We start from the raw sequence: 17,031 nt of genomic DNA on the forward strand, positions 1-17,031 counted from the left end.
AGAGAGAACAAAAGACTTGTACCAGCAGTGTTTAGGATGATGCCATCCTCATAGTGTTTTGCATTTTTTTAATTGCAGATGAATTCAACAGGAAATAAAAGCATTCCATTTTTTTATAATCACTCATTGAGAAATAATCTACGTGATGAAAAAGGTGGGGCTTTCTTGTCTGCTTTGGTCTGGAGAGCCACCCTGATTCTGGGTTCTTGCTAGGAATGAAGGTTGAGTGTGTAGTGGGAGAAACCAACTGTCCAGTAAAGAACTATGACCATGTTCTACAGGCCCCAGAACAACTAGGTCATTTAGGTTGTGTGGTTTATGTGTGAGGGCTAAGGGGTGTCTATGTGGTGTCAATGTAAATGTGATTGTATTGAGTATGTGTGTGTTTCCTCAGGAGGTATTTCCCATTTACACAGAACAATGCAATGTCAACTTTGCAAAATAATCTCCTCACCACTGAACACTTCACATACAATCCCGAATTCCTCCATCACCACAACTGTGCCTGGAAGTTTGTTGAATGTTCCCTTCCTCAGATGGAGATAGAGCAGAAAAGACTGTCCCAGGTCTTGACCTCCTAAGGAGGAAAGTCAAAGTGTGGACCTAGGCCTGTATCCCCGTTGCTGATGCTCTGTGCTACGGATCTGCACTTATCACTCAGCTACGGGATCGTTAGTCACAGAGCAGGGGGGTTTCAGCATCCGTGTACACTCCCAAAGTACTGAAGTGTACACATGTCCCAAACACTGACCACGTTATAAGGTGGCCTCAATGGTCACATAACCCAGAACAACTATAGATGGATTTAACAGCCAGCTCTGGCATAGTCATTAGAGTGAAACTCACATAGAAAGTCCACATGCTCCTGGTCAGTCCACTGATTCTGAGAGCTAAGAGGCCCCATGTAGGACAGTGCAGGCCAACAGCTGTCATAGCTGAGGTCATTGCTTGTACATGGCCCAGAGCAGTTAAGAATCAGGACGATAATTTAATGTAATTTATGACATCACCATACCATGAGAAATGCTCAAATCCTGTAAGTCCATACCCAAGGTACAGTGGCAAATAGGAATTTAAAGTAAAACTTGGCTTTTAGCTTGGTGCCCATCACCCTTGTTGCAAATCTCCTAAACAGCTGGGTTAGGGAGTGTCAGTGTTCACTCCATGCCTCCTTTACTTTCCCCATTGTGCAATCTTGGCACCCTTGTCACAGATCATTTATCTATGTACGTGTGAGTTTATTTGGGGGCTCTCTGCTCTGTTCCACTGGTCTATCGGCCTGTTTTTATACTAGTACCATTCTGTTTGATTACCGTAGCTTTGTAATATGCTTTAAAGTCAGGAAGTGTGGGGACTCCATCTTTGTTCTTCATTCTCAAGATTGTTTTGGTTATTAGGGGTCCTTTGTGGTTCCATAAATATTTTAGGGTTTGTTTGTTTGTTTCTATGCAGTGACATTGGGATTTCTGTAGGTCGCTTCCTCTAGGACCTGGTGGTTGACCTTACTGTTTAGTGTCCCAGAGTCTTAAGTTGTGCCTGTCATGTGTGCATGAGCCCAGAAATGCCTATACATGAATGATCAGATCAGGCCAGCAAACTACAACCAAGAAACAACCAGCGGAGGGCAAGTGACCTCTTTTTCATCTTTGGATTCTAGAACTGTGCTCTCCAGGGTGCTAGCCTCTAGCCACATGTGTCTGCTTATAATTAATTTTACACCAACATTCAGCGAATTAAAATAACACCACATTGCTCACTCACACTAGCTACATTTCAAATGTGCGCATACTAATTTGAATCTCAGGTGGTAAGTTTGGAGGTAAGAGCTGCAATGTGCCTGTAGAACTGAGAGTGTGAAAGCTGATTCATTCAGCATCTCTGTCTCATTCGAAGGTTTGTAACTGTGATCAATTCTTGTTGAAGGGCTCTGACTCCACCAAGTATAGAGAACTTCTGAGAACCCACAGGAAATATCAGGTTGATGCCGTATGACCCACACAGCCTCAACTAGAGGAGGAGGAAAGGGTGAGCCCCTCTAATTGATGTGTTTCTATATATCATATTTGTGTTTCTATAGATTTTCTTGTGGAGAGCATTCAAGATTCCAGTAGTGAGGAGGATGACTCTCCAGGTAGGGAACAACACTCAGGTAGGAAGCAATGCAAGAGGGTTCCGGGTACAGTTGGGTTGCACCTGCTGCTCTGGAGACTGAGGAAGGTGGATAGGAAAGCAGAAGGGGTAGGGAAATATATGTACAAGTCTAATTTGTTCATTTCATATTTTAATGACATATTAGTAAGAGGAATGGAGTCCATAGGCATCAGGTGTGCTGTGTTTGCAATCATTTTTGCTTTCCTATTTAAAAATTCTTTCCCATGGGGGCGCCTGGGTGGCACAGCGGTTAAGCGTCTGCCTTCGGCTCAGGGCGTGATCCCGGCGTTATGGGATCGAGCCCCACATCAGGCTGCTCTGCTATGAGCCTGCTTCTTCCTCTCCCACTCCCCCTGCTTGTGTTCCCTCTCTCGCTGGCTGTCTCTATCTCTGTCGAATAAATAAATAAAATCTTTAAAAAAAAAAAAATTCTTTCCCCTGAAACCTGTACTTCCTTCTCTTTCCCACTGCCAGATGTCAAAGCTTAGGTTCTGTTTCATTAGCACCTCTTGGGATTTTGGTATCTTTCTTGTTATTAACCTTGATGGATGTAATCCTGTGCGACCCAACAGACACTTGAATCTGGATACAAAGTTCTAGCATGAGCCAGGAGGTAGATGAGAGGTCAACTCTCTCCCTTTTAACGTACAGGACTAGTAACATTATGTTCCTGTCCTGTTTGCTCCTCCTTAAAGGCCACTTCCATAGCTAGGTGAGTTGAAGAATCGTTCCTCTGAAATTATGCATATGCTCCAATGTCCTTTAGCTCATCCCAGCCTCCATACCTCACCCAAGTCTGAACTGTGAATGTGCTTCCGTCTGAAAGAGGCCCATGTGCAGCTGCCCTGGAGACCCTCCATGGCCGGCAGGGATTCTAGAGGACTGTATGAGGAGCTGCTGGGCCTATTTCACACACCAGCTTTTACAGCCCTGCTGACCTGGTCACCTGGCATTGACCACAGGACACGACCTCTCTCTGGGCAGCAGGGCAGGGAGTCAGTGCTCCTCTCAGAACCCACTGCCTCAGCCACACATTGGCCCTGCCCCCCACACCTTGGTCATGCCTACCCCAGGCCTGCCCAAAGCCCACCCTCCCAGTCCTTCCAAGGTTCAGGGCAAACTGTGGCAGGTACTGTGTGTTTATGTGATCGCATCAGCTGTAGAGCCCCTGTTGCCCCACGTATAGACTAAGGGAATTTAGACAAGTTAGCTTACTTCTGATTTCATGTTCATGCTCTCTAGGGGGCTAGGAAACCTATGGGATTTTTTGAGAACGATCTTCAAGTAACTGCAATTACCCCAGGCCCAGGACAGGTAGTATGTGGAACTCATTGCCATTCTGTCCCATAGGGCCCAACAAAACCCCAGTCCCATTACAGGTGCCCCCTGGGTTTGCATGGATTGGTTAATTGATCAATTGATTGATGAGGGAGGGTGGCAGTGTACCCATGATCATTCCTCCGGTGTCCCCATATTTTAAAATAACATGGCTGGTAGAGGCTGACACGGAGAAGGACGATGAACACTAAATAGTGGAGAGAAGTGGAAGGGGAGTACTGAGTCATGAGTACTGAGGAAGGCAACATCACACACAGAAATGCATGCGGATAGTGACTGCCTTCTTGTAAGGACAAGATGACACAGGAGTTCATTCATGGTCACAGTTATGAAATTTGAAGGCTGGAAAAAATATGTTGCAGATCACAGAGACCCATTCCCTCATTGCAGAGGTGAAGACAGAGTCATCCCCAGGTCGGCCTTTATCCTGCCAGGAGCAGTGGGTCCAAGTTCTCACCCCAACCCTGACTGTCCCCGTCCTTTCCCAAGGCTTCCTCCTCCCCACTCCTACAATTATCCATGCACAGGATTACATGCAGGGAGCAAAACTGTGCATGCAATTTATTTCCTCTTTCCTCTCTTTTCACTTTGTTTTTGCTATCTATAAGCTCCTCTTTGTAGCTCTTCCCCCATTCCCTCTTTATAATTCTCATCCTGTAGTATGTGGTCTCATACAGGCACTTAAGGTCCTTGGATCAATGTCTATAAAACCTCCTGCAGCCTACCTCATTCACATTCTTAGTGTTGCTCTGGCCCCTTACGCTGGGTCTGTACCACGGACTCCTGCTGCGCAGCCCTGAATGGCCCCAGCCAGGAGCTGGGCTGGGAGTCGGAAGGGTCCCTGCTGGAGGGGCCCCGGGAATTCTGGATCTGCTCTCAGCATCCTCCACTTAATGGTTACCTGCCCTGGGCGGCTCTGGTTATGCCTGATTCTTGTCTTCCTTTCAGCTGTGAACAAATTTTTTTGTAATGGACTCAAAAGAAGGAAAAGACAAAGCAAATTGGGGCAAAGAAGAACAGGAAGAGGAAATGTGAGTGCAGGGCACTTGGGATGAAAATGGTAAAGCAAACGAGTGCACATGTTCTCCGTTGCTTCCCTAACTTCCTTGTTGGCACCGCAGGAAAACCAACCAAACACTGGGGTGACCGCTGATGCATGCGGCCACAAAAGCGGAGACAGGGTGGTGGTAATAGTACATACAGGCAACATAACTACCTTCCAAGGACGCTGCCACACTCTTTCTGAGCTAATTATGTGTAATCGTTGTGCCTAGACTATACATGGAGTAGATGATTTTATTCATGTAACCTAATAAGTTAGATATTATTCTTAAGTCCTTCTATAGGAGGCTGCCAGGGTCCTGGAGATGCTCTGTGTGTCACATTGGTGTTGGCAACAGATGCATTTATATTACAGGAAACCATAAAGCTAGACATTTAAGATTCGGGGACTTTACAATATGTAAAGTAAACATCAATTAAAAAACAAACGTAAAACTATTTTTTTCTACAAAACAAACTCAGGCACAGATCGTTTCCTCTGATTTCTACAAAGTGTTTTAGAAGTGATGCCACTCTCCGACATCCTCTTCCAGAGAACATATGCAGAGGGAACACACCTACACTGCTTTCATCAGATCAGGAGAATTTGGATGCCACCTAGCAATAGACATCACAGTAAAGGGAAATCACAGGTTAACTCTTCTGAATGTAGATGTCAAGATCCAAAACCAAACATCAGCGGTCTATAAATCCACAGAGTTTTTATAAAGGAATGAAACTGGGATTTCATGGAGTGATTTCCATTGGTTGATGTGAACAGGATTACTGGGTGTTTGGGTGCTGCCTGGGACAGTGGTGAGAAGGGACAATGCCATTGGGTTGGTGGAATGAACATTTGGTGGCAGAGGGAAGAAACTCTCTCCCTGCAACTGCAAGGTCTAGAGAAGGGTGAGGAGTCTACAGAGACTTCAGAGTTTGGGGAGCGGGAAGTGCACACTCAGAGTGTAGGCTCTGCCTGCTCAGGCTATTGCTCAGATCAGTGGTCAGAAGAGAGTGGAGGACATGTCAGCTTCATCTATTAAACCAGCAAAGCACCAGTCCATCAGGTCACTTTCCTCATTAGCTAGTGGTTCATCCAGGGTTGGTTCTTGAAGGCCAAGCTGATTCATTAGAGAGGAGTTATATGTGCAAGTTGGCTTGGAAAATCCTGGGCTCTGGGCCACATAGGAGTCAAGCAGAGCACTGGTCACACCGTCGGTCTGCCTTGAGGCAGCTGATGTGTGATGATGTGGGAGGAGGAGGGATTTTCCCCCTGACCTGTTAAAGGGACTTCCTTTCAGGAAAATATCATAGCTTTTGGGTCAGAGATTGAAATGTTTGGGTGGAGGCATGTGCCCTTCTCTTGGCTCCAGCACCTTCTATGTCCTGGCAGCAACTTTGGGGCAGGAAAATTTGGGGAATGGAGGGAGGGTAGCCCTTGGTTCAGAAGTCCAGCACATGATCTGGAGGACTCAGGGAAGGCGGTGGGGGTTGTTCAGGGATCTCTGTCCCCAAGGAAACAACTACTTTCCTATCTCAGATCTGTCATCAGCCTTGTGACTCCAGGCGTCATTTAAAATCTCTACAATTTAGAGCCATGAATCACAAAACAGGGGTCACAGCACCTACCCTGCATAACCCATGAGGATGATGGGGGATGACAGGAAATGATGACAGATACTCTCCATGAGCTGTAAAGCATCATGCCCATGTGAGGGCTGAAATGTCACCTTGCACCCTCCCCTGCCCTGTATCCGTTCGAGTTTCCTCTCCGGAGGCAGCCACTCCTGTATTCCTTGCTTATTCTTGCAGACAGTTAATGCTGGAACACTTACACAGCACTTACGCAGCACCGGTCATTTTCTCCAGGTGATGTCTGGACTGTCTTATATTAAGCTTCGTAAGGGAATACTAGTAAATAGGCCTCATGCCGCAGAACAGGGAACCAGGGACAAAGGGGTTAAGTAACTTTCCCAGGTACATGTGTCTTCTAGCATGAGTTGATACCAGCCACCAGACACCAGCTCTCATGCTCTCTCTCTCTCTCCGTCCCTGTGCTGTGCTGCCTTTCTACATTGTCTCATCCTCATAAAATCACAGCCCCATCACAGATCATAATACCCCTCTTTGCTCATAGAACAGAAGTGCAGCATAGGAATGAATGAATGTGCTCCCAGGGTCTTCTCTCAGCTGCATATCAACAGTTCTATTTTCAGTATGTTTTCTAGGATTGTGGCTCAGGTTATAAAAAGAAAAATCATAAGGGATTCAAACACGGGATTCACAATATAACTATTTGTGTTTAAGAAGATCTGCTGGCTGTCCACTGTTCTGCTGGCTGTGCCCACAGTGGTTCAGCCACATTGAAATGGGCATCTGACCAAACAACATGGTAGGGCCACAAATATCACCCCCACTAACTACTCCATTGAAGGTGGCATGGGAGTAAAATCAGTAATTAGATTCAAGAAGAAGGACTGTAGTTTGTACAAAAGACACTGGATGTTGGAAAGGAAGGAGTGAGCAGGGAAGGTGCATACTCAAGGGCCAGTGTGGCTACTTCCTGCTCTCAGCCATGCCTTCCGTAGTGGCTGCTCTGAGGGTGGGTCAGATAGTCAGGGAGACACTGGAGGTGTGTAGATTTCATCCACTAAGCCACAAAAGTCCAGCCTGGCAGACCCCTCTCCTAGTTAATGAACTGCTCATCATCCAAGTTTGGTCAGTTGAAGACGAAGCTAGTTCTTTGGGCAACTGTCACGTGGGCAGTTGGTTTAGAATGTCCTGGGTTCTGAGCCAGTTGGGAGGCAAGCAGACTACTGGTCATTCAGGGTGATCACCTGACCACCAGGGAGTCTCACTGAAAGGCAGCAGATAGAATCAAGTGCTGGGGGCAAGTGAGGGGAGATGGAGACATGCTCAGATCCCCCCACTCCATCAGGGGTTGTTCTTCATTTGGAGGAAAGACAATGTATTTTGAGTCAGGGATTGAAACACAGAGCCAGGAGTTGGGTCAGGATTTGAGCCATCCTCTTGGTGCAGGCACCTCCTTGACATACCAGGTGTCTGCCTGCAGAAACCTTGGGGCAAGAGGATATGAGCAAGGGAGTGAGGAAAGGGCTCAATTCAGGTGTCCAGGACCTGATCTCGTATTCAGGTGATCAGGGATCTCTATCTCCAGGGAACCGTCTGTATCCCCTGACTCAGAACCATCATTCAGTTGCAGTTGAGCTGCAACTCTGAGAAAGTCACTTAATCTCTAAATTTCAGTACCTGCACCATGAAATATGGATCTCAGCCCCTACTCCTCCCACCCTGTGAGCATCACAAGAAATGACTTTTCACTATTGGAAGTTGAATATTGAAGCCTCCAATTGTTGAGGGGTCTGTTTCTCTTCATTTTTGTCAGTTTGTTTTATATATTTTGGAGTTCTCTTGTAAAACGTTTATAATCTCGAAGGATGGGCCCTTTTGTCATTATAAAATGTCCTTTTTTTTTCTAGAAGAAAAATGTCATAAAAGTTTGTCTTATATTATCAAAGCCAGTCTCGTTCTCTTTTGGTTACTACTTGCTTAGCATTTATTTTCCTTTTATTTTCAACCTCTCTGTCTTAGACTTAAAGCGTGACTCCCTCATAGGCAGCAAATAGAGATTATAGGGTTTTTTTAAACCCATTCTGCCAATATCTGCCTCTGAATTGGAGTATATAATCCATGAATATTTAATTACTAATCAGCTAGCATTGGTATCTGTTTTTTGTTTTGGTTTGGTTTTTTGGCTGTATATGTCATCTCTTTTCTAATAGTCCTCCATTACCGGTTTTTTATGTTATGTTCTAGCGTACCGAATACATTTCCATGGTGCTTCTTTTGCTATATATTCTGGGTTATGTTCTTAGTAGCTTCCCTCAGATTATAATTAACACCTTAAATTATAACATTCTAATTGGATTAATACCAGATTAATTTCCATGGCATATAGAAACTACCTTCATGTAGATTCAATGCACACCCTCCCCTTATTGCCATGGTCATACAAATTATATCTTTATACACTGTGTGCTCGTCAGCATGTTTATAATATTGACTTCAGGTGGTGCCTTTTAAATCAGGAGAAAATAATACATTGTTTACAATTATACACATCTTACATACTTTTATATTTTTTATTTAAATTCATTAGCCAACATATACATACTTATATATTTACACTTTCTTGTATATTAACCTATGCAACTCTTTATTTCTTCATGTAGAATTAAGTTACTCTGTTGTCTTTTCATTTCAGCTTGAAGGGCCCTTAGTATTTCTTTGTAGGCCTTGTGAAAGCAGTGGGTTCTCTCAAATGCTATCTGGGAATGTCTCAACGTCTCCTTTATTACTGAAAGACATCTGCTAGATGCAGAGCTCTTGGCTGACAGTTTCTGTCTGTTGGCACTTTTCATGTCATCCCACTGCCTTCTGGCCTCTGGTTTCTGATGAAAATTAGCCATAAAATTGAGGAGCCTTTGTGAATGATTAGTTGCTTTCCTGATTTTCTCTTTGTCTTTGGCCTTGAACAATTTTATTATGAGGTGGGTTTATCCTGCTTGGACTTTTTTGAACTTCTTGAATATTTTTATTAATGTTTCTCATGAAATTTGGTGAGATTTTGGCTATTGTTACTTCACATATCTTCACTGTCCCTCTCTTTTATTTATTTTATCTTTTACTTATTTTATATTTCATTCCCTGTCTTTTCTTTTTCTGGGGACTTTTCTTTGTGCATATGTTGGCATGCTTATTGTATTATACAGGTCCGCGAGGCTCTGCTATTTTTTTCTCCCATCCATATTTTTTAACTCACTGTTCATCAGACTGGATCTCTATTAATCTATCTTCAAATTTTTGTCTTTTTCCTGCTCAAATCTGTTGTTCAGCTTTGTTGTGGCTTTGTGTCTCCCCAAATTATACATTAAAGTTGTACCCCACAGTACCTGTGAAAGTATCCTTATTTGGAAATAAGGTCTTTGCAGATATAATCAAGATAAGGTTACACTGGATTAGAGTGTGCCCTGATTGAATGGCTGCTGTCCTTATAAGAGCAGGGAGGTTTGGACACACAGACACAGAGGGGAGAAAGCCACCATGTGATGACAGAGGCAGGGTTTAGAGTGATGCAGATGCAATCCAAGGAAAGCCATGAATTTCCAGAAACTACCAAAAGATAGCAAGGGGCAAGGAAAGATAGTTCTCTAGCTCTTTCAATAGGAAACAGAGCCTAAGTTATAGCTTGACTTCAGATTTCCAGCCTTCAGACGTGTGAAAGAGTAAATTTCTATTGTTTTAGCCCATGTAGAGTGTAGTAATTTCTTACAGCGGTCCTAGGAAGTGAATACAAGCCCCTTTAGTGACATTTTCAGTTGTTACTATACTTTTCAACTCCAGAATATCTGTTTCTCTTTTATAATTCACATCTTTTTTATTGTTATTCTCTACTTGGAGAGATATAAGTCTCATACTATGTTTTAGTTCTTTAAATATCATTTCCCTTAATTCTTTACATATACTTAAAAGAGCTGATACAAAGTATCTGTCTCGTAAGTCCAGTGTCTGGACTTTGCTTAGGGACAGTGTGTATTCATTGCTTTTTTCTCCTTGTATATCAGCTTATGTGTGGGGGACAGCCCAAGAGCACCTCCAACATCCGTCCCTCTAGAAAGACTAACTGAACTCAGTATATAGCCATCCTGATAGCTGTGATTTATTACAGTGAAAGCACACTAAGCAAAATAAGCAAAGGGAAAGGTGCATGGGAGGTTCAGAGAAAACCAGCCACAAGCTTTCAAGAGAACTGCTCCAGTGGCATCACAAAGGTACACTTCATTCCTCCAGCAATAAAGTGTGAAACATCTTCCAGGAAAGCTCATTAGAGACTTTGTACTCAGAGGTTTTTAGTGGGAACTGGTCATTTAGGCACCCTCTGCCTCGCACATACCTGAATTTCAGAGTTCTATCAGCAAAGATATGTGCTGCATAAACCGCAGGGTTTGCACCAACAGTCTAGGCACAGCAAGCCACACTTACCAGAGAATGGTGGGGACCCTCTTGATTCCAAGTTCCCAGACTTCAGACAGGGTCAGTCTGACAAGCAGGCCTGTCATAGGAAAGCACACTTGGCCCTGGTATGCCAACTTTTTTCTGCACAGTCAGACTTCTGGTTTCCCTGCAGGTATCTTGTTACTGGGGAGGGGGACTGTAAATTGGTTATTTAAAATAATATCATATGACAACTCTAGAAATCGGATTCTCACTCTTCCCTAGGATTTGTTGGCTTTGCTATTTTTTGTCATTGCTTTCTCATTAGTGACTTTAATGAACTAATTCTCCAAAGTCTGTATTCTTTGTCACGTGTGACCACTGTAGTCCCTGCTCAGCTCTATGGCGGTCAGCTATTGGCCGGAGAGAGATCTCACGAACAGCCTAGAACTAAGTCATTCAGTCTTTGTCGAAGGGCTTCGTGAGCATGTTGAATCGTATCTTCAAAATTCAGCTGGTAGCTGAAAACCTTCATTGTTGCTTGTGCAGAACATCCAGGTCAGGCAGGGGGAGAGCTAAGGGCCTTCTAGGGTCTCTCCTGGGTATGCTTACAGTGTTCTAGATTCGTAAGAATAAGTCAGAACTTTTCAGATCCCCTCATGGAAATCTCATTTTTTGGTGGTCCTTGTAAGCTTTCTATTACTCTATTGTTTGCTCCAACTAATATCTATCACTTTAACCAACCAACCACAAGTTAAGCAACTGCCTATAATTTCTTTTTTGACAATTATGCTGGGAAAAGGCTTTTTGTTCTGGGCAAGCTCCAAGTGAGATTAAACACAAACAGTCAAACAAGTAGGGTCTTGCAGACATCCCTCAGACCCATTAGTGGTAATTCTCTAGAAATGAGGTTTTGAGGGAGCTCCGGACCCATTCTGTTCTCTCCAGTGGCTGCCGCATTGCTGTCTTTCACTGTGAACATGGGCTTTAGTTTTCTGAACTACTCTGCAGCCACAGGGCAGGGGATGGGACTAGGCCATGTTAAAACAGCACAAAACTCATGGTTCTGACTGAGACTCACCTGTTTTTTTTCCTCCCTCTTCCACCAGTATCAACATTCCCTCTACTGCTGCAAGTTTGAGTTTATTTCCAGAGTTCTTAAGATGTTGGTGGCAATTTTTGCCAGTTTCCTCATTGATTTTTTTTTGAGGAGAGAATTTTTGGAGGTCTTTAAGCTGCCATTTGCACTAAAGTCACTCACCACATCATACTCATACTCAAGCCACAGTCCATGACTGATTATCCTCAGGTGTTTGCAGGAATCACAGTTCAACGTAAACTGTGTCTCAGAGAGACTCCTCATGCAGTTGTGTGCACACTGTTAGGTCACAGACATGAAACTCAACTTCAAAATAGAGTGTCACTTTAAAAGGAATTAAATTTTAAAAAAATAAAAGAATTTTCTTAAACTCGTATACTGAATAATATGACGTGGCACCTCTGGATAATAGTGACCAACCAGATCCTCAGGTTGAATTTAGGTCATTAAACAGGGCTTTGTTGTTATATTCTTCCTCCAACTTAAAAAAAACTAAAGCTTATCATATGCACAATTTTGTAATGGTAGAGTTTGGATATTTAATATATGTATGATTTCTTGAACTTGTAAATTTACTTAATTCATCTTCACAGTCATAGAGAAAGTTATTTGGGAATAAAATCAATTATCTTTGGTCATGTATATTTTACTTATCTTGATAAGGCTTGTACTATATAGAAAGAAAACATGAAGATATACAGAGATTCCAAGATATGGTGTAAAACTGCCTATCATTCTAAATCCACACTGTATCTTTAAAATATATGTACAGGCACCGGGGGGGCTCAGTCGTTAAGCGTCTGCCTTCAGCTCAGGTCATTATCCCAGGGGCCTGGGATCGAGCCCCGCATCGGGCTCCCTGCTTGGCGGGAGGCCTGCTTCTTCCTCTCCCACTCCTCCTGCTTGTGTTCCCTCTCTCGCTGTCTCTCTCTCTGTCAAATAAATAAAATCTTTAAAAAAAAATTAAAAAAATACATGTAAAATTGCTCCAAATTGCCCAAGGCCTCGCTAGAGCAGTCAAGAGGAAGTAGCTGATTTTCATCATCCTGTTTGCCTGGAGACCACTCCAGACACGTACATCACACTGACGTGTGTGCAGCAGACGGTTTGGGAAGGACTCGGCTTCTCGCTGGGCCTCATGTCACAGTGGAAGTCTGAGCCTCACGACAGCATTACTGTGGCTTTGAGTTGACCGCACTGAGCTGTGTCTAGGCAGCATGCGGTTTGCTTGGTTGGTTACGAGTTGTCTGTTGACTGCGAAACAGCTCCAGTCACATTGACCTCCCATCGCCTCGTCCTCAAACTTTCCTCATCGCCTCCTGATTCCATCCATACGATGTTCTTTCTGCAGGCATCACCTCCTCCTCCACTGCCCACTCCAGCCACTACCCAGGCTGCACCCCAAGTTACCCTGAATGCATTCCTCAGATAGGGGTTCAGTCAGCCCCTCTTCCAGAGAACCTCCCAAAATCTCCCTGACTAGAGCTGTGCCCAGGTCATCTTTTTCAGGGATCTCCTATTAGTTGAACTTTTTATTGTGTGGTTATTTTATGTATATCTTCCCAAGAATAATTAGGATCCATGGAGGGAGAGAATGTGAAGTTCTTACCAGTAATCCTGCACTTACCTCCTTGCACCTGGTGAACGGGACAGAGATTCTCCAGAGACAGTGCAGTGAGGACAACACGTTGCAGTGGGGAGGGTGCAGGATCTGAATCTGCATGGTCTGCACCATGCCTCGCTCTGCCATTCACACCACATGACACACAGCAGGATCAAAAAACATTTCTAGGAGACGTCTCCTCATGTCGAAAACAGGACTAACAGTCATTCCTCAAGGGGGCATTTGTGAGGAGAGAGAAAAGTTGTATTCATGTAAGATCTTGGGATGTATCTGTCATGCTACCCTTCACTAAATGTTGGTTGGTGGCCTACTGACAGCCTAGTCTCACATTACTGGGTCATGTCCTCTGAGCAAATCATGATCACTCAGAGAGGCATGCGCCTCTCTGCAGCTCTGAGATCCTTGTCTTGTCACAGCTGTCTCTCTCCATTGTCACAGTCAACCCCAGTCATCCTATGTTATGGGCATTATTTTCTCAGTTCTTTCTTTTGTGTCTGACATTTTGTCTTTTTCCCTGCCACTTTTTCTTAAAACATGGGTGGCTACAGCTGGATGTCTCTCCTGGAGTCTAGAGGATGTAGGATACATAGTAGCACTGCGGTGTCACTGCCCTCCCGGCCAGGTTGACCACGGTCTCTCAGGGTTTTTCCAAAGACCCACCCTCAGGGGTCTTCCACATGTCCTAAGCAGTCAATGCATTTGTTCATTTAGTCCAAACTTGTAAAATAAGTTTGGTCACCTCTGCATGCAGCCTACCTGCAAAGGAGTTAAGTGACTTGTCCAAATTGAGGCAAAAAAGCATGGTTAATCCTATAGTCACGGAAGACATGGGATGAGTCATCAAGACAATTTCCTAGAGAAAAGAACTCACACATGAATCCTTAGAGGTCACTTCTTACATCGATCTATTCAATGAACACATCATTCTAAATATACTCAGTTTTCCGTTGAATAGGACTTTTCACAACTAACTGAAGCAGCATGCATCACCAGAATACCAGAGGAAGCTAAGTGCGGGGGCTTCAGAGGGTCACAGTTTTGAGGACAGCATTCATCCTGTGCCAAAGTCCAATGACGCACTGCGAGCCCAGTGCGAGACACAGCACCTCTCTGTCCAGGAGACCCCGACACTGAGATTCCCGAGACGGTGTAGACTGTGCCCAGGGCCCTGAAATGGAAAGAGACACAGGGATGGTGAGTCTGAGGTCATATGATGTCTATAAGAAGGAAGTGGCAGGGCCTCCCCTGATCCACTGTCAACAAATCACCTGAGCAGAGAGTGAGAGGAGTGGGGAGGAAAGAGGACGAGGCTGTGATGGAAAGACCCTTCGAGTTCTGCTTCCCGCGGGGCCCAAAGTTGATTTTACCTACTGGCCCCACTCAAAGGGAGGACAGGGAAGTCATGCAGATCCTTCCCCTCCCCTTGATGGCCTCCCACAGCTGATGTACCCCAGGGGTTTGTGGCAAGGCAGGCCCACAACTCCTCCTGCTGTGTTAGGGCCAGATGTACATACAGAAGGGGACCTTGGAGAGTGAGTTGCATGCCCATCCACCTGTCCACTATCCCCTCCTCCCAGAGTGGGGTCTCTTCACTGCCCAGGAGCCTCCTCTTAAGACTGCAGCCTCTTCCACAGCCTTGTACTCAGTGAAGTGACCTCCACAGCTTCTTCCTCCATTGTAGATCACTGTAGAGGGGGATCCAGAGGGAACCCAACCTCAGAGAGAACTTGTTCCAGATTCAGAACAGCAGAAGGGGCCCCTGGGTAGCGCAGTCGTTAAGCGTCTGCCTTCGGCTCAGGGCGTGATCCCGGCGTTCCGGGATCGAGTCCCACATTGGGCTCCTCTGCTGGGAGCCTGCTTCTTCCTCTCCCACTCCCCCTGCTTGTGTTCCCTCTCTCACTGCCTATCTCTCTGTCAAATAAATAAATAAAATCTTAAAAAAAAAAAAAAAAAAAAAAAAGAACAGCAGAAGGACCAAAGACCATGACAGATCAGCCAAGACCAACCCACTTTCCACTGTGGCAGTCAGGGGGATCCCCTTCACCTCATCCTGTGTTGCTCTCTCTCCATCATTCCTGATTGGGGGACAAAATAGGGAAGGCCTCAAGGAGAGGGAGAGAGCGCTAAGCACATCTTGTGGGTGCTCCACTCTGAGGAATGGGAGGGACCACCCAGCCCTCTTTGGCACACGCCAGTTAACCTCTGCCTGATACTGGACCCAAGGGTTGATTGGGTCTGTTGTTTGGGTGTACACATATGGTATCAGGAAATTGGAGGGAAGCAGAACTTTCAAGGGAAGAAGAGGGACTCTGCATTTTTTTCCCAGAGCAAAGCTGGTTCCAGTCACTAACATAATAATCCACACCAATACTTCCAGTGCAGGACTGAGTGATCTGACCAAAAGCTCCAGAAATTGTGGACAGCTGGGTCAGCAAACCATACCCAGGATCTTAGAAATGGGGGTGCATCAACCACACAGTATCAGAGAACCAGAGGAGAAAGGACGGCCCCCATTACACTACTCCAGAACTCAGCAGCAGCCACTTGCCCACAAAATGACAGCAATAACTCTGGACAGTGAGAAGGTACAGACAGCCAACAGGTTTTTATCTCACTTCCCTGTGGGCCTTGAGGACAATGTAGGCATCAAGCTGCTGTCCCACACTAAGCAGTAATAATCAGCCTCTTTTCCAGGCTGAAGCCCAGAGATCAAGAAGCCTGGCTGCCTGACCTGGAGCCCAGGAAGCTCTTCTGAGAGGCAATTGCAAATCTGGGGGTCAGGAGTTTGGCAACAAAGCCCAGGTGTTGCTGAAGCTGAGCTGCTCCCCTAGTGCACGTGTTGGTGGCCATCTCTCCTTGGCCCTTGGACACTGAGGGTGGCTGAGTCAACCCCACCTGGACCACAGACCCTGGCATGGGGGAGGGACAAGTAGAACAGTGAGTTGGGTGAATGAGGGAGTGGACCAGAGCTGAATGAGGGGCCCCCCACAAATCTTCCACCCAGAAAAGTTCAGCTCTCATCTGTGCAGAAAGTGAGGAGCACAATGAGAGGGGCACAGGTCGTGTATAGATGCTCAAGAGCTCTGCTCCCTGAGATTCCAGAAAGGGGCAACCCTAAGTCCCTCTTATTCTCTCCCTAGGCACCATGGGGAGATGGGCTCCTGCATTCATATATGTCCCTGCTCCTTGACACTCAGCCCTGGGTACCATCTCTAGCAGAATGATGCCCCCCACAAATGTCCATGTTCTAATCCTTGGAATCTGCCCGCATGTTGCCTTACATGGGGAAGGGGAATTAAAGTTGCAGATGGAATTAGGTTGCCAATCAGCTCACATTAAAATCAGGAGATGATCCTGGATTATCCAAGTGGTCACAAGGTCATTAAAAGTGGAAGTGCAGCAGAAGAGTCCACTAGGATGTGGGGCAGTCAGTCAGCTATTGCTGGCATTAGAGGTGGAAGGGGCAACTAAGCAGGGAGTGTAGACAACCTCTAGAAGCTAGAAAAAGCCAGGAACCAGATTCTCTCCCAGCGCCTCCAAAAAGGAACACCCTACAGACGTATTTATTTTAGTCCAGTGAGGCCCATATGAGACTCTAACCTGCAGAAGTGTAAGACACTATATTTATGAGGTTTGAAGGCAATACATTTGTGGTAATTGGTTACAGCAATGGGAAACTGATACAGTAATTCCCAAGTCAATGGACTGAAGAAGAAGAATCTTGATCATTTCAGCAGATACAGAAAAAGCACTTAGGACAATT

General features: G+C 45.1%; 1 protein-coding gene across 33 annotated transcripts in view; it reads left to right on the forward strand.

Annotated features, from left to right (window-relative positions):
• Positions 1–17,031, forward strand: part of LOC125281389 (ral guanine nucleotide dissociation stimulator-like) — a 119,766-nt gene that overhangs the window by 82,461 nt on the left and 20,274 nt on the right. For 14 of the 33 annotated variants that reach the window (XR_008959444.1, XR_008959445.1, XR_008959437.1 and 11 more), the window contains one exon: positions 2,078–12,001. The exons of 10 other annotated variants lie outside the window; for them this stretch is intronic. Coding sequence is in view for 8 of the 23 variants with exons in the window: in XM_057312757.1 (XP_057168740.1) it covers positions 2,078–2,212 (135 nt within the window). In the remaining 15 variants the exon portion in view is untranslated. Of the gene's footprint in view, positions 1–78; positions 2,026–2,077; positions 12,002–17,031 lie in introns of those variants that run through there. 9 more of the 33 variants (XR_008959442.1, XM_057312758.1, XM_057312762.1 and 6 more) reach the window with 7 other exon arrangements.

The sequence above is a fragment of the Ursus arctos genome, unplaced genomic scaffold (genome assembly GCF_023065955.2).
Source record: "Ursus arctos isolate Adak ecotype North America unplaced genomic scaffold, UrsArc2.0 scaffold_16, whole genome shotgun sequence".
Classification (NCBI taxonomy): Eukaryota; Metazoa; Chordata; class Mammalia; order Carnivora; family Ursidae; genus Ursus; species Ursus arctos.